Raw genomic sequence first — 18,774 nt, 5'->3', positions numbered from 1 at the left:
CCCAATACAGCACATATAGGTACTCTGCAAAATACCAAGGCCATTCCCCTTACAGAAGGATAGAAAACCAAAGATTCTGTAGATGTCAGTGCAATTTGACGTGTCTGAATTCTAATTTTGTTTGAGTTTAGTTCTTATTAAACAAACATTTGGTTTATAGACATGTCTAATAAATATTTTACGACCTTACCTGAACCTAAGCGTCTGCAATAACTTGGGTTAATTGCTGTCATGCCCTTTCAGGCTTCTCCCATCCAGGTAAATTAATGACCCAACACACTAGCCATTGCTTATCCGGACATCTATACATATATAGATGTCTGGATATCTACGTGTATCATGTGACACTACTGATCTTTCAACCGTCACGCAGTGCAGCACTAGATGTTAAATTAGTAAAACAAGGAACGTATTTTGCATGACTTTAGACACGTTTGTGGATTCTTAAGAAATTAAAAGGCCTGAAAAACAGTTTTTCTATCTTCATAACTTCTCCAGGAATTTCAGGACCTTGGGATGGGACCTCTGCAGGGCCGATGCCGATACCGATTTTTTTCCATCACCCTTAGCCGATGACCGATTATGGACTGCCGATTTTCTTGAGCCGATATTTGGGGACGATACTGCTTTTGCTCCCTCAATTTACATCAAAAAAAGACACAATGATAACAAATATTACAGGTCTCAAGTTTAAAATAAGAAACATTTATTGAACAGTAAAAAATACTAAAACAAGATGGAAAGTTGAGGTAGAACAGGTAAAATGTTATTATTATTATTATACATTCAAATAAAAAAAGAGTTCAGTGCTCTTAAATCTTCCAGTAATGTCTTTATAAAATAAACAAATATTTAAGCTGAAGCATAAATAAAACAACAACTACTGTACACAGTAGGATTCGCTGCATGTACACTGCAGGGTCTTCCGGCAACACAGAGCTGCCCGTGGATGCCTGTCTGTAAATCATGCCAGGGAAAAATAAATCCGCGAACCCACGCGTGTATCGGCCGATGCCGATACAAGTAAAAAAACTCAAATATCGGCCCGATATATCGGCCAGCCGATGTAACGGTCTATCCTTACTCTGCAGCTAATTAAAGAAAATAACTGCAAATGTTCTCTTTTTTTCTGTGATAAGTCAATGTTCCTAAATTTTCTGATGTCCAGCAAAATATGAATTCTATTATCCATCAATCGCGTGTGTGTTACATACAGGATAAGACAACTGTGCAGTTTTTGTTAGTGTTAATAGGCAGACATGACAAAAAATGACTACAAGAGAGAGCACATAAATGCTCTATCTGACAATGTTAATGACAGAGAAAAGTAATCTGTGAATCCGCCCTGTGATTCAGATCTGCTCCAAAATTTAAAAGGTTCTTCTTTGGCCCATGCTACACCCTTTCACCAAGTTTGATTAAAATCGGCCAGTATCTTTTCTGTGATCCTGCCGACAAACAGACAAATAAACCAACAAACTGAACTGAGAACAGAACCTCCTTGGTGGAGGTAAACCCCGTGTGCTTCAGACAGCTTAGTGTTTTTTTTTCCTGCTGCTGTATCCGATGAATCCATACACTGTACAATAGATATAAAGGTCACACAGGTTCCAGGTAATAACTGGATGTCTGTAACCATCCCATAGATGAGAAAAACAAACACTCTCAGAAAATCTCCCTGAGCGACTGATTTTTTTGGGGTCTAACTCATATCCAAAGTTTTATAACACTGACCCAGGGTTCAGCAACAGACCTAGTTTTAATCTTTTATGAAAGCATTGCTCAACCTTTCAGAGACTTAAACCAGCCTGCTAAGTCCAGCGTGCAGGGTATTGCAGCAGACATGTACAGTACATGCTGCATATCAACATACTAAGATGTACACTCAGCAGCCCTTGGCCTGTGTACATAAAGGCTCTCAGTCACGTCCTGAGGAGGGAACAGAGGGATTTGGACGGATGAAGCTCCACAGATTGAACCAAGGATAAAAATGATGCTATACAACTCACTACCTTATACTGTTACATCCTGCCATATCATTTCCCAAAAGCAAACTTCAGCACTGACTGCTCAACTGAGATCGTATTATATAGATGTTACAATAAAATTTATCAACGCTGACCTTGTATTACAAACATGCTCAGCTGACCCTCGTCTTGGCAGGACTCAGTTGGCCCCTGCAGAGGACATTTAACTATTGACACGCCTGACTCACCACTTTGAAGTCTTCGGCACTGCACTCCATGCCTCGGTAGTAGCAGGAGAGCAGCATGTCCTTGATGTCGTGGCCAGTCCGGTCATAGAATTCGCGCATGTTGAAGGGGCGGGGCTTGTAGTTGTCGAAGTCAGCCCTCTCCTTCAAGATCTGCAGGACATTTTCCTCCACAAGGTGCGGGTCCCGGATCTCATACCTGGGCAAGAAGGTTCTGGACTTAGTTGACATGGATATGAGGTAGCACATTCATAAATACAGAGTTGCACTAATAACCATCTATTCATTTAGGGCAGCCCAATTTTGTTTCTTTTAACTGGGATCACAAAGTCAGCTAGTGCAATAAACACATTGCTAAAGGTTGCGATATTGCACAATATTATAATTTCTGAGTTAGCTGAAAGAGACTTTTCGATAGAAAACTGCCTTAAAATGTATCAGTCATTCTTTTATTATGGATGCCTTTTGTGATCAGTTAAAATTCAACAATGTCATCGCATATGGCAAAATTGACTCATATTGTGCAGCCTATATCAATTTTTCTTAATTCTGGCATAAAAACAACATAATCGTCTTTTAATTTTATGATTACATGACAATGTTTTCTACTGTTTCCTCAATGACATAAACGTAACCTCAAAATCAAGTGTAAACTTTTTTATAACTTCTCAGCAACATAATTATATTCATAATAGATTTTCTTTAAATGGCTTGCTTCAGAATGAAAGCTTAGATATTAACAGAGCTCACATGAAAATAGCAAAATTAATTTTCATGTACTGTAATTCTTAAAAGCCAGTCTTCAACCACAAAACCTTAAACTATCCATGAAAGAGCGACAAATAAAAATGGCTTCAAGGGATTCCCACAGACAGCAGAGCAAGCCACAACTTCAGCTGTACCTCACTTCAGTGCATTTAAAGAGTTTGGCAGGCAACAAAGCGATTTCGCCAGGACAATTGGGATTTACATGTAAAAAATTAATAGAGAAGCAACAAAAAGAGCATATTTGCCCTCTAATTGAACAAAAGGTACACATGTGGATGCCAGCTCTCCCAGACCTGCAGTTAGCAAGCTCTCACAAAATTATCCACATGCTGTCTGAAACTGGCAGCCTAGTTGTGGCATGCCTGCCACCATGGGTGGCGCTGAGTGGGAGGAAATTGCTCATTATACAAAGGATGGGAGTATTTCCTTTCGCACAATCACGTTAATCATTCTGCCAAATAATTAGGATTAACTGTGGTGGCAAAGTGTTTTCACGTAGTAAGCATAACAGTGTTCATAATGCTGTAATTCAAATCCTGTGCACTCCGGAGAAGAGTACTGGGACCATTTAACATTTAAATCAAAGCAAAACACTTCACAAAGCATCTGATACTTTTATTTCAAGGGCAAATCAGGTGTATCATGTAGAGAAGCTTGCAAAATGTCTCTCGTTTCTTGCACACTAACACGCGACATAGTATGAATCATCTGTCTGTGTCAACACACATCAAACTGAAACTTAACTACAACTCATAGAAAGAAAACACCGGGGAAGTCATTTATGACATGCCTCCGCTTGACAACCCACCATCAACCTCCAGCACCTGCTCACAGCCATTCAGAGATATAAATTAACCTCAATTAACTAGTGTGGCCCTGCTTGGAGAAAAGACGGCCCGTTGATGACCCCTGCTGAGCAATGGCCCATCAGTGGTACAAGCATCCAAATTATGGAGTGCTAAGATTAAGCACTACTGACAGACACTTATGAGAATAATTACTTAGGACACACAGAGTCTATCAGAGTGAGCAGCACTGTAAAAGATTGCATAATGGTTTTTTGAATTAACTCAGCAACAAGGTAGTCGGTCTTTCCATTTCTTCCAAATTATAGTACTGCAGAGTAGTAAGGGAAAAGGTTTTAATGTGAGGTCCTAAATTTGTGTGTAATGTGAGCGAGCAGCAGTTGTCTTGTAATAGGGTTCCTGTATTGTGTTATTGTAATAATTTTGGACAACTCAATTCACATTTGCAAACATGAATAAGCCAAAGCCAGGGAAACGAGAATTAGAATTGGGAACCATGAGAGACAGGGAGAGACAAAGGCATACCCTTCTCCCCTGACAATAAATCTGGGAATGACTTTGTGGACAGTGACAGCGGAGTTGTTTCTCATGGATATGGGCACTATTTCAAACTGTAATTGGTGGTAAATCTTAATGGATTTTTTTTAATTCCACAAGGTCAAGCTTTGTCTGTACTCATGAACAAGATTTTGTCCCTTGATGATGGGAATAATGGAAGTTGATCCATGAATAAAAAATGAAATATTACATTATTTCTTTTGTGAGCACTTTCTTAATATTCAACCGGCGATGTATTTTCAACTCGTGTCCCAACCAAATTACAAGAAATCTAATATGTTCCAGCGTAGCTACAGTGTTGTTTACCTGAAACAAACAGAGTGAAATAAAATATTCACCATGTGAGACAGTATGCGCTGTAATTTGAAATGAGGACCTGTTTCTCTCCGCCGTGCTCATGACACTGAAGAGAGATGGGAATCGGTCATGCTTCATGTTGAATGGAGTTATTAGTGCTGTGACAGAGAAGACTGGGACTATTGTTCAGAACAAGAGTTGAATTGAATGCCACACAACATCGTTGTCAAATTCAGCAATGCAACATGAAAGATCAGGTGTAACACAGCACCTGAGAGCAATTAAATGCTTTGAGGATGTGATAGATATTTCACCAGCTGATTACAAAGACAATTTATCTAATCAGGGTTCATACAAACATTACAAGATGAAATTCAAGGATTTTCAAGTACTTTGTCAAGCACATTTTTTCATTTTCAAAGACTTTACTCAAAGCAAATCATTTTCAATTTTTTTAATGTAAATATATGATGTGATCAATGTCTCTTTTCAGTGACAGATAACCTAGTTACTACATATTATTAAAAAAAGGGAAAATCATCTTTAAAATTATAACATCTGAAATGGTGAAAGGAAACAATGCCACATGGAACTTCAGTTTCAGCAGTGTGTTTACATCGGCGAACCTCTGAAACGAGAGGAAAACAAATCACGGTGAAAAGCCACGTGACAAGTTTAGCTTTGCAAATAGGCCTACTGGTTTTTCCGGGGGGTTTAAAATGGAACAGCAGCTTAATTAAGAACTCCAATATGCTATTTCCACGGTCTGAGAAAGTTCAGTCAATATTTGTGAACATGAGCTACCCTCTCTCAAATCCAGAAACCAGCAAAGTCTGTCAGTCAGAAAAGTCTCAAACCTGTGATGCCATCAAGTATAAAGTCGAAGCTGCTCCACAGACAATGCATGGTAGCCTGATTTTGTTGTGTATTGTAGTGTTCTTAGTTGAGAAACAGAAAATGTACCCATACACTAAGACCATTCCTCTGGGTGAAGGGTTGGGAATTATCTTTTGTGTCCACCTGCTACAGTGGCTGGTGGATTCCAAAATCTACCAGCTGCACCTAAGCTATATAATGGCAGCAAAAACCCTGGTCATAAATGTGTACAGAAAATATTAGGCTGATGGGTCCAGTAGTATGCAAGATTAGCTGAAGAAAGAAATATACATATTAACACAAACTACCAAACTCAAAAATATTGTCTGACAGGCAACGTTGAGGGCTCAAAAACCGCATAACTTAATTAATAATTTATTTAATAATTCAATAAACGACAAAGCTGAGTGATTTAATAATGAGCTGATGAACAAAACTTGGGTCAAAATATCTTTCATTTCAGACTCTTTAAGCAGTTTGTTTAACAAAGGGACTATTTTCAATACAAATATTAAACAGGCACTATCACACCTATTAAATACTATGATTGGGTAAAATATCAGATTGCCATGCACTGTTTAACATGTCTGCCTCTAACTTTCTCCACAAATTCAAAGCTGTTTTTATTTCCATTCTCCCTGATTATGTTTATGAAAGTGTGGTATTTTAGACCTCCATTAAGTGTGACAGCTATCTTCTTTTAAATTACCTTAAATTAAATAGATAATGAACTCAAGAAAGGCTATTTGTGGCTGTCCCTAATATATCCAACTATTGTTAAAACTGTATCAAGGCAAATAAGGGTTATGTGGGGTTAATACTGAACTGCAGTTGTGTGTGAATGTGTGAACAGATTATGCACTGTAAATGTGTGACCTGACTGGCTTCACTGTATTAATTAAATTGTTTTTGAAAAGGTTCATTACCAAGAGAGATGAGTGGGTTCTCGGTGGAGTGACAGCAGCTCTGAATAGAGTTCAATTAAATCTTTTATTAAAACATGAAAACAGACTAACCTTTATCATAAAATGTCCTCCCCATATCCTTCAGGAATACACAATGCATTAAAGGGATAGTGCACCCAAAAATGAAAATTCAGCCATTATCTTCTCACCCATATGCCGAAGGAGGCTCTGGTGAAGTTTTAGAGTCCTCACATCCCTTGCGGAGATTGGCGGGGGGAGCGGCCAGCACGCCTAATGGCTGACGGCGCCCCAGGCTAACGTCCAAGAACACAAAATTGAAACCACAAAATATCTCCAACATGCTCATCTGTAGTGATCCAAGTGTCCTGAAGCCCCGACATAAAAAGTTTGTTTTTAGCCTCATTGTAGCCTGTAGCTCTGACTGCTTCGCTGTGCTCCGCGCTCACGTGTGCGCGCTCAGGGTAATCGGTGATGCACGGTCTCTGAAGAGCAGCAGTCTCGTCAGTACTGATGTCCAGATTCTCAAGTGCAGGCATCACCAATTCCCAGTCTGAGCAGCAAAGACTTTCCTCATCCGTTGGCATTGCTTTGCATTTGAAACAACTACACCACCAGGTTTCCAGTGCTCGACTCCGGTATTCTGCGGCTGGCTGAGGCTCATGAGCTGCGGCGGCTGCTTCATCCAGTAGCCTGAGTTCCGAGTCCGTATACTCGGGCTCAAACAAATACGGCTCAACAAAGAAATGCTGTTCCTCCTCAGTTTCAAAGTCTTCAGACATGTTGGGCTGTCCTTTGCTAAAAGACCGTAGTGCAAATTGTCTTTTAGCTACTGTGGTTACTGTTGTCTCCCCCTGCAGTGCACATGTCACATGATGTAAACTTGGGTAAGCAAAGCGCATGCTTTCGCTGGTCTCATGCAAGCGCACACGTGAGTGCGGAGCAGAGAGAAGCAGTCAGAGCTACAGGCTACAGTGAGACTAAAAACAGAGTTCATATGACATTTTTCGAAACAACTTTTTCAGGACACTTGGATCACTACGGATGAGCATGTTGGAGATATTTTGTGGCTTCAATTTTGTGTTCTTGGACGTTAGTCTGGGGCGCCGTCAGCCATTAGGCGTGCTGGCCGCTCCCCCCGCCAATCTCCGCAAGGGATGTGAGGACTCTAAAACTTCACCAGGGCCTCCGTCGGCATATGGGTGAGTAGATAATGGCTGAATTTTCATTTTTGGGTGCACTATCCCTTTAAGTATTTTAAAATGCTTCAAATGATGACATTATGCAGCAAATAAACTATACTATGTGTTACAGAGAAGCAGCATGTCCATGTTGTTGTAGAGTTAAGTCAGTGTAGAAAAGTAATTAATCCCAACTTTGTTATATTTTACAGTTAAAGTTACTTTACAGATTGTGATGTACTCTGTTTCCAAGGCACTAAACCTTCACCAACTTCATCGTAAATTGGCTAGATACATCAAAAGATGCACTCATAATTGCAGTCAGTTAAAAGGTCTACTGTGTAGGATGTAGGGGCATCTATGGGTAGAAATGGTATACAGTATTCATAACTATGTTTTCATTATGTTTATATCTACGTACATCTTCCACACAGTCTGCAATGTTGTGCTACATCAGCTGAGAACAGACAACTCATATATTGGCTCAAGGCAGGGCCATTTGTGTTTTCACGTTGACAAATGTGGTTCTCCTACACACTTGGCATGTTTTGAACCCTCACCATTAGATGCCACTAAATCCTGCATGCTGTGTCTATCCACCTTATTCCTGAGGGCACTATTGTTTAAATGATTATGTGCGCAACTTCCAGTGAGATAGTGGGAGTAGCAGTAAGCGAGTTAGTCCCAAAGACTGTCTGTGGTTAGTCCCAGTGGCTACTCTTGGTAGCCAACCCTGGGTCTTTTCGAACAAAATTTGCCTTCAGTTTAGCAAATATTGATTTATTTTTTAACAAATATTTAACCAATGTAAAATTAGCATTTTCTAAAATGACCTTGCGGAGCTCTGGTATCTGTTGCATTGTCACACTAACAACCAGTCTAAGATAATTTTTGTCTTCAGCAACTGTGTGTCGAACATGTAACCAGAAAAAAAAGGGATTGTTCCTATTGCCAAATGTACCATTGATAATGAGAAATAAAATCACACTTTCACCAGACACAGCAAAAAAGTATTAAATCCAAATTTACAGAATAGACTGACACCTAGACTGAAAGGTCCATCACTCAACATCAGTACATGATATCCATCTTTCCCTGTCTGACTTCATTCTCAACCTACATTAGAAAATTGCTCGTTATAAAATAAACTCAGCAACATACCTTGAAATAAGTATTTAGTCATTAGGGCTGAGAATGTGTTACTGATTTACCATGCTTCCTTTATGTCATATAAATGTGTATAATGAATGCCAAAAGTAATTTCTTTTACTACTACTTTATATAACTATAACAAAAGTTGCTGCTAAATTCAACATCATGTTTTACTCAGAACAGTTTTTAATAAATCAGAAGTTAAGAAAGCGTGTTAACTGCGTACTTTACGCAGACGAGTGGAGGATTAGCTGGGAAACATCACATTTATTCACTTAAAGGCGCTGTATGTAAGAATGTGGCCAAAGCGATTACTGCACTCAAATTCAAAATACTGCCGCGAGTCGTGTCCACCCCCCCTCCCCTACAGATTCGAGGTTGCTAGACAGCGGCACACTGGAGACTGATCTGTTTGCCCACGGACGGCTGCCGTGGCAGAGCTGTGTCACCGCGTCCTTGATCTTCGGTTTTCCAGCGGACCGTTCGAGCAAGTCCGGCTTCTCTGCTGCTAATGCTGCCGCCGGGATACAGCTGAGGAGGAGCCGGCTGCTAATGCTATGTACCGGGACACTGCTAACACTGCTGCCAGGATACAGCTGAGGAGGAGCCAGCTGCTAATGCTATGTACTGGGAGACTGCTAATGCTGCTGCCGTGCTGCTGTAGCTGTGTTGTAACTGTAACTGATGCTGAGACTCTACTGACTGTGTGACTGGTAGACGGCGGTGGGTGGCGCAACACGCCAAAGCACAAATTCAAAACATAAACACGATTTGCAGACTGCAAAAAAATTTTTTAGATGCAAATATTCTGGCTGTACTATTGCTGTCGGTGAGATCAGATTTTACGACTATTTGCTTTAGATTTCTTACATATAGCTCCTTTAACACGGAGCTACAGTTAATACTGAATTATGTTAAATGTTTGCCAAATGTGTTAGTATCTCTTAATAAGTCATCAGAAATCATACATCATCATTAGAAGGAGCAGATGTTTATCTTAAGCTAGCTCGCGACATGTTAACAACGTTTTGACGGAGCAAGGCAGGCTAATTGCTAGCGTGCTCAGTTGAAAAGGAAAAAAAAAAACAATTCTTGGCTGTCGGAGATGGCTTTGAGATGGTATGATCACATAATCCTGTTTGAGCTATAACAGGTGGTGTGTTCCATGTTTTATTTCCCAATTGCTCTTGGAAAGAAGAATAGAGCACTGTAAGCAAACTGTTACCATTGGAAATTGCTGGTTTCGGTTCAGCGACGGAAGTTGCACCCACAATTCATGCAAGGTGTCACGGGGGCTAGGAATAGGGTGGATAAGCACAACTGATTTACCAATACCAGTGAGAGGAATGGTGAGCCAATGTCTGGATATGGTTCATCTGGGGACCTGAATATGTCAAGTTGAATCACACAGGCTAGGTAATGACTGAAAATGTGGTATCTTGGATGAAGAAAAACAAAGCACAGCCCAAAAGTAGTTCAATATTGTGCTGCATGCTGTACAGATTATAAAGCCCCATGTGGCAAATTTGCGATTTGTGATATTTGGCTATATAAATAAAATTGACTTGACTAAGTTGTCCCACACTGGGACTACATCACTACATTGTCACGCTTTGTTCTAATAAGAAGAAACAGGCTGTTGTTGTATATTCTCAACTTAATTGAATTGTATCCCAAGCCTCTGTCTTATAAGCAACACAAAGCTGCCAGGAGAGCACTTAAGACACCATGCTCAGATCCCCGAGTCAGGAGGCTTTAGTTGAAGCGCATACAATCACAATAATATGGGTAGATTTTTAATATTGCCCTGCCACTGCTCCCTAAAGCAATCACAGCAAACTCACTGCGTAGGGGCGGGGGTAACTAAATTGGATTATGGGCCACAAGCACTTTAATTTTCTTGCGGGAACTAAAACGAATGAAGAAGCATCCGCATCACTTTGCCACCTCCCTCAGAGGAGCGAGTAAATACTAGCAACTGCTGATTTTTAGAGTGAACTTTGACAAGTGTGGCTGTGACAACAAAACTCACTCAAGACTTCACACCATCAGTAAAAAAAAAAAAAAATCCTCCAAAGCAGTTCATGCTCCCATTGTGTTATGTTGAGGTTAATACCACAGGCTGTGTGACACAACAATGAACACATCTTGATATTATCTCAGGTAATTATCCAATTAGTGCTAATTGAACTTATACACTACAGAGGATCGGATTGTTTGTGCAGTGTCCTTGAAAATGAATAACTGCAATGAGTAGCAGAGTTTGGATAATCGCATCTTAATGACTATGCACCTGTGACACAGCTATTATGCCACTTTGGACGAGATCATAGAAATGCAAAGTAGGGTCGCCCAGAGGTGAAGCAAACCCAAACAAATCTCTGTTTTATTGAAAAGAAATCACACAAACGAATCAAATACACAAAATGAAGTAATAACATTTAACGCCTCGCCTCTTTTTTAAACCTTGACCTAACACTAAACTACCTACTTATGTCTCTCCAGTGATAATCTTCTCTCTGATAAACAATCACAATATATAGAGTAAATGCAAATGAACCCACATTTGAAAAAAATCAGCTTTAGAAGCAACTCTTTGGTTTCGTATTTTCAGCATGATGATCTCGCCTCCCTATGTCCTCTCCCAGGCACTTTTTAGACCGGTAAAATCCCGATTAGGGCCTGTGATCTTGCTGAGCCACATAACTCGGTCAAAGTTATCGAGCGTTATATTTTGTGGCACTTTACACGCCGCTTATGTGAATTTAAAGCATGTTTGCAAGCTCAGGAAACATGTTTAAGCTTGAGAACTGTGTAAGCAGAAGACTCGCTTCTCTGACTTTCATGAGCTGATCCAACACATTTTGGCAGCATACGCCACATAACCAACACCTTTTTCCAAAATGACCTTTCTTTTGTTAATTATCATTTAATTGCCCTTGCGACATAATAAAAATAAAATTGAGCAATTTACTCGTAATGTTCTGCACTGTCGAGTATGACTTTAACCTGCAGGAACACAATGAGAAAGTGATTTATTTTTTGTGGTGCAGAACTTGCTGGAGTGGAGTGAGTTAAGGTGAAGTAAGTTACTAGTAGCTCAGCTATAAACTTCATAGCGTCTAACTGTCTGGCATCGCTGCAAGGGTGGATATTGCCTCTTGCTTCCTCCTGAGACAGAGATGGACACAGACTCACAGCCGCATGACACTTTGTTTTTCTTCTGCAATTTCCTAACAAAACCCGCAGCGTGCTGTTGCCTGATATCAAGAAGCTTACCACTGACATGTTTTCCACCCAATCAATGTTTAATTTAAAAGCAGTGTCTACAGGAAACTCGAGGAACTTTTTATTGACAAGTTAGATTCAAGTTGTTCCCTATTCCTTTGTTTTCTCCTCCAACGTCTCCATCACGAAGTACTTTTTATACCTCTGTGAGACTGTCAGAGAGAAGCATGCATTGTCTAAGTACCAATGTCTGAATGGGCGAAAAGTAGGGGGACGTCTCCCCAACGCCCAAACAGAACAGTGGGGGCAAGAAACAGTGAGAGATGTGAGAGTGTTAATCAGCAGCACAACTCTGTAGCTTAACAAACAGCACTAATTACACAAGGATAAAGACTTGTTCATCACACAGCTTACGAGACACAAGTTAATTGCCTCTGCTTGCAGTCCTCCCTCTTCATCTAAAGTCAGCTCATTCCAAAGTCACTTGGAGCAAGAGCCACCGCTTTAATTTGTCTGTTTCCTCTCTCTTGTTCATTCAGTGTTTTTGCCCTTATTTCTTTGGGTGCATCTCCCTTCTTACAGGAAATCTAGCTGAACCTGCACTACTAAATCAAAGAGTTGGAAGCCTATGTTGATATTTTAATGGTCTGCCATTACAGCTGACAGTACAAACATGGTGAAACAAATCGGCGTAGGATGTAAGCACGCTGGTTGAAATCTATATCATACAAAGCACAAGAGCTGCAGCCCCGAGCGATGGAATCTATTACTTTCCTTAGAGGTTATCACCTGTAATATGGATGCATACATAGAGGTCACAGAGCAACGATATTCAGAATGAAAACAGGGAATTGGATTTATGTCATTCTAGCATGTACACCACAGAGGTGCTCTCCAACTGTGCCTTTGGCTGCAGAGCTGTGTGGATCAATACGCTAAAAATACACTGACTAATGTGTTCAAGATGGTATTTAGATGTGTTTGTATGAAGTAGGCCTTTTACTTCTGCAGGGACCCGTGTCTGTGCTTGTGTGAATGTAACAGCTACAGCTGTGAATACAGAGTCAAGGACGGTTATCTGTATTGTACTGGTAAAACGTGATTGGAATAAGATGGGTGGCACAGAAAAGTAAAAGTGAAGAAATCTGAAGTCAAAACTTTCGACAGTCAACGGTGAGCTTGTCATGGCTGCCGAAAGACTAAATGATCAAAGCAGAGCAGAAAGCAACAAGTGTAAAGGGAGGGGAAGGCAGTTGTGAATCACACACACACACACACACGTCTCTCCACACTTTGTCAGCAGGGGATTTAAAAATCTACTTGTTTACTTATCCAGTATTGAGATGTTCGCATCGCATGAACTGTAAAATGATGAGGCAAGGAATTGCACCGGCGGCATTTCCTACTTCATCCTTTTATATTAACCACTTAGAAACAGATCATCCATTATCTGCTACCTAAGGGATTCACATGAGCTGTGATCAAATGTGTTCCTTCTCTCTACTTTTTTAATCAAATACTGTATCAACATATTTTGCCAGATTGATGTTAGGGGTATATTTCATGTTGCCGCATACGGTTTCATAAATACAGCAGCTTATGGGCAGTGTGGGTTTCAGCTGTCATGATCTGTAATGTCACTACATTATTAAATAACCAACTCCACTGCTGAGCCTTTCCCCCGCTTTTTACAAAACACCTTTCATCCGTACCCTTTTTTTTATTCTCAGTTACCTCAGGCTAAGGTCAGTCCAAGTTCATATTCACTGGGAGCCTTAAAAGGTTTTGCATGCCTTGTCCATGTTGTTTGAACATCTCCTGGTGGCCTGACAGTGACAACCAGCGAGACAGGTGTTAAAACACTGCTTTGCACTTCCATGTGACATGTAAGCTCTCATCTGAGACAATTCAGACATCAGAGAAAAACTAAAGTAACAATCCCACAAGGCTACTGAAACTAGGGTTGGACGATGTGACGGTGTATGCGGTGCAACGGTATAAATGAGTCCACTGTTACAGATTTGGCAATAGTTTTTCTACTGTGAGAGCAGCTCAGGGCTGGCTAAGTGGCAAATCAGGACTGGATTCTTGTGTCATCTTGCAATTCATGTGCCATCTCCCAAATCAAGCTGCAGTGCAGATGTGGAGGAGGAGTGAAGTTGGAAATACAGAAACCTGTAACACTTGTAAGGAACCTTAAAGCTTCCATTTTGAGAGAATTTTAGTCTTTCATTTTTAACCCAAGTGTTTTCTCATGTGAGGCAGCTGCTTTTTCATTTTTATGGCAGTCCCAAATAAAAGACACAAATAATCAAACGTGATGAAGTACAGTATGGTCATTTTAAGCTATTCTTAACTGAATATACAGAACAATTACTGTAGCATAATATATACCTTTACCATGATTTAAAATGGCATATATCCCAACAGAAGATTTTGGCCATATCACCCACACCTACTGAAAACCTAAAGGAAATTTCTTATAAGTTCCTCTTGTACCTTGTAGATTTAAACTGCTGGGCCTAACAAGTAGAGCATCAGCATATTTCCATTTACAGAATATCTTTAGAGGGAGTTTCTGTATTTAGTCAGTGGATCCGGGGATTTAGTGATTTAATGGTTCTCAATTCAATTTGTTAGAATAAAGAATAGTCCAGTTTCTAGATAACTGCAGAATGTACCCAATTTAAAAATGTACTGTTTCAGCCAAATGCTTCAATCTTGTGACTGTTATCTCATATTGTGCAGTGGACACAATCAAATCCTAAATCAACAAACACTAAATCATCACAGATAGGTTTCCCAGAAGCAAAATCTTATCATCCAAGCAGCCTGTGAGCCTGTTTGGAAGTCTGTGTTGTGCATACTGGTTTGTTTCAGCCTATATGATAGGAGAAATTGACTGTTATTGGTGAGGTGGGTTGAAAAGATCAGGAAATCTCTACTAAGAGAGCACTTCATCATTGTCAGGCTTTCCTGTGACATAATGCATACCAACAGGTAGAGCTTCTGTAGGCTACACAGCCCTTAAGGAGCAGGTAAAGTATATGGGAATCAGACACACACACACACACCTGCCGTTGAGCAAGGCAAGCAGCTCCCCAGCGTGGTACAGGTCGTTGCGCGTCACCCGGCTGAAGCGGAAGGAGTTGAGGTTGCAGAAGGTGACAGAGGGGAACACAATCTGCGGAGCCGCAACCTCGTCCAGCTTGGTGACATGAGGGTACTGGAAGTAGAACTGCACCCGGTCCACGCACACCATCACCAGCACACCCAAGGAGCTCAGGAAGAACAAAATCCACAGGGTGCGCTTGATACACATCCGCTCATAAGTGAACATGTGCGAGATGCCATGCAGCGTGGACCTGCTGGCGAAAACTTCAATGGGAGCCGGCCGCTTGTAGTCCATGTCCTCCGAGTCCGCTTTGAGATCCATTATGTCCCCGGGATGAGTTTAGATGAATGAAGGCTATGGGATTGCAAACGGAGGAAAGTGGCTTTATAGACAGGCAGATGCTTTATTAATGGCAAGGAGGTTAGTGTCTGCAAGTTCACGCCCTTCTACGCATGTATTTCTCATGCAGTCTGTGTGAGATGTTGCGTCACTGACAGCCGGCAAAATACCCCGACATTCAGAGCATTTTAGCCAAGATATCCTCAAAATACCCGGTCCTTAATGAAAACACTTGGAGAAAGTATGGGGGAAAGCGTGTGTAGTACCTCGGCTGGGGTCACACTTCCATAATAAATAGCCCGGTGTGGAGCGCGCATGGATAGATGCCAACGCTGTCCTCTCCTCGCACACTCCTGTAATATCACCGAGTTGATATTTGGCTTCCACGCTCAAAACAAAAAGCAAAAGCACTGGGCAGGTCTGCAAAAAAACACAGAGCACGGTCGAGGAGGAAGAAAACAATCGGACAAATCACCACGGCGAGGAAAAAAGGGAAATCTGAAAGAGAAAATCAAAGCGGCGGTGCATTCTCTGTGGCAGAGAGTACACTGGCTACATGGCTTTCTCCGCTCTTCATATGCAATCCCAACACGTGCAGAATAACAAATAGCAGGCTGATTTCTCGCCCGTTAGCGTCTTAAGAGCAGTCGTCGGGGCGTCCGGGGTTTTTTTCACAGCCAGCATAAACAGCTGCATCACAGGGGAGCTGGGTCTGTCAGAAAGCTGCCTCGGTGCGCCTCTGCTCGCTTGCTTGCATCCATCCCCTCCTCCGAGCTTCCTCCACAACAATGCAGGGATAATTACTCCGGTGTCGTTTGGATCCCCGCTGGTTTATTCTCGAATAAGTGTTCTGGAAAAATAAGTGTACCAGGTGTAAAAAGAGACTGAAATGCTCAGCGTTGTGAATTCAAGGGGAAGCCACCTCAGAGGTGGTCACGGTTTGCCGGGATCAATTAAATTCGCCCCAAAGAGGAGAGAGCAAGGATAGGACGGCATGTGTTTTACACCGGGTGACGAAGTCCAACGTCGGTGTCACTTTAGCAATGTATGTGTTTAACCCAGAAGCCTGTACTGAGTCTGCAAATTCAGCTATGACGATACAGTATGACTCAAATATTAGTCATTACCTTAACAACCGCTCGTTTCCTCACTGCGTTCCACTGGCAGTCCTCCAAACCGAACTGACGTTAGCTTAAATGGTTAAAAACTAGCTTACAGTTAGCATCAAGTCTGACTTTCGACGGGTAAAAGTTGCTTTTTTCATTTAACAAATAAATAAACTACAAATTTGGCGACAAAACGTTCCTTGTCATTAACACAGCATTTAAAGTGAGTTAAATTACCTGGTTTTTCAAGTTAAATTAGCTCGGCTAATAGCATTAGCTAAGTGAGTACGACCGAATTCTAACCGTTAAGGTGTAATGTAAAGTTTGGTAAATGTCAGAAAGCAGCTAATGTATAGTGGCCCTTAAGGGTCAAACGCACAACAACATTGCTCAAAAAGAGACTTAAACTAATATTGGTAGCCTAAGTTGGTTTTTAATTTTAAGCTTTGACCTGAATCAAGCCATTGTAATCAACCTACATTTTTACTTAAAGGATATTAACCCCAAAATAAAGAGTTCTTTTAGCTGTCACTACCATCTGTAGTTCTCTTGTGGCCCACTGAGCTAAATTATCATCTGATAAAATTATATAATATGATTTAAAAAAAAAAAAAATCTAAACTAGTTTTGCATCAAAGTTTACTTTCTCCTATTTTTATTTTATAAATGGTGACAAAGCTTTTCCTCATCATTTGCAGGAGAGGTTAAGTGAGTTATCGTGCATTCAAACCTGCCCTGTTTGGTCTGGTTCAATCGAATTCAAGTTTGTTTGCCCCCTAAGTGCAGTTTGTTTGGGCAGGTGGGAACACAGCAATCGCACTCGGGTGCGCAGCAGAGCCCCAGACCCTCTTGAAGAGGTGGTCTCGGTCCGGTTACAAACGAACTCTAGTGTGGTTCATTTGTGGTGAAGCGTGTTCTGACCTCGATCTGAACCAACTGCAGTCACATGACACATTGTTTGGGTTAAACATGAGCATGTCACAGTCCTGGAGGATTATTAATGTGCACCTCCTCCTGTACTGTCTTAATATGCACATTCAGCACATCCAACGCATCAAAACACTGTTTTCTAGTTGGAGCCGCGCCTCGTTTTCAAACTGTATGGTTTGACTAAAATGAACAATGACAGCAATATAGTCCACGATGACCAGCGCTAAAATCAACCTGCGTAGTTGTCCCTCCATTGTGACATTAGAAAGTGTCACATTTATCTTGCAAGTGTACTCTTCTTCAACGTTTTGTTTACTTCCTGGATTTTTCCCGCATGGAAATTCTGACCAATCAAGAGCAGCTTTCTCACACAAGGCATTTGATCTGGTCCGCTTGTAAATGCTGCCGTGAGAACACGAACCAACTCTAGGCTATTATGTAAGTTTGTAACAAAATCAGTCCCTGATTCAGACCAAAGCAAGACAACTCTAGGTCTGAAAGCACCCTTAGATTACCTGTTTTCTGTCAGGGCTGTTAAAATGCCGACCACTGTAATGTAAAGTAAGGCTACAGTTGTAATTAGCTAATGTAAGGCGGCTCTGAAGCGCAAAGCACACAGGAAACAAACATTTCAAAAAACACAGGCTAAAATAAGATTAACATTTTGCATATTACAAACCATTTTTTATGATGTTTTTGGCATTTCTGCTTTATCTGATAGAGAGACAAGAAAGAAAAGGCAGGGGGATGACATGCAGCAAAGGACCCGGGCAAGACTCAAACCTGTGCTGCTGCGGTAAGGACTTGGCTTTGAAGGTCAAGTGTGTAGGATTTAGGCGGATATACTGGCAGCAATAATAACTTTATTTTCTTTAGTGTATAATCACCTCAAAATAAGAACTGTGTTTTCGTTACCTTAGAATGAGTCGTTTACATCTGAATAGGGAGCAGGTCCTCGTTCATGGAGATCACCATGTTCCCCACCACGTTTCAACAGTAGCCCAGAATGGACAAACCAAGCACTGGCTTCAGATAGGGCCATTCGCATTTTCATGTCAGCCACCGCAGTTAGAAGCCTATCTGTGATGAGCAGCGTCAAAAAACACTAATTTGTGACAGGAAACTGTTTTATTCAGTGTTTTTACTATTTAAATCACCAGGTCTGTTTGTTTTGAAGAGGAGGAGACCTCGGCAGATAACTCGGCTTCCGGCAAAAATCACTTGAACATCTGGATCCTACATTATCAGAGAAAAAACATGAGCACATATGAGCATGTGGTGGG

The 18,774-nt window shown here is 41.0% G+C and overlaps 1 protein-coding gene across 1 annotated transcript in view; it reads right to left on the bottom strand.

The window, feature by feature from the left end:
• asic1b (acid-sensing (proton-gated) ion channel 1b) overlaps positions 1–16,425 on the bottom strand; it is a 239,321-nt gene extending 222,896 nt beyond the window's left edge. The window contains exons 1-2 of the mRNA XM_033626990.2: positions 15,076–16,425; positions 2,216–2,411 (exon numbers count right to left, since the gene is read on the bottom strand). Of these exons, the coding sequence (XP_033482881.1) occupies positions 2,216–2,411; positions 15,076–15,437 (558 nt within the window). The 5' untranslated portion in view covers positions 15,438–16,425. The remainder of the gene's footprint in view (positions 1–2,215; positions 2,412–15,075) is intronic.
• Positions 16,426–18,774: the final 2,349 nt, after the last annotated feature.

The sequence above is a fragment of the Epinephelus lanceolatus genome, chromosome 1, assembly GCF_041903045.1.
Source record: "Epinephelus lanceolatus isolate andai-2023 chromosome 1, ASM4190304v1, whole genome shotgun sequence".
Classification (NCBI taxonomy): domain Eukaryota; kingdom Metazoa; phylum Chordata; class Actinopteri; order Perciformes; family Serranidae; genus Epinephelus; species Epinephelus lanceolatus.
Note: the sequence above shows the minus strand (reverse complement) of the source record. Positions and strands in the feature narration are given on the sequence as shown.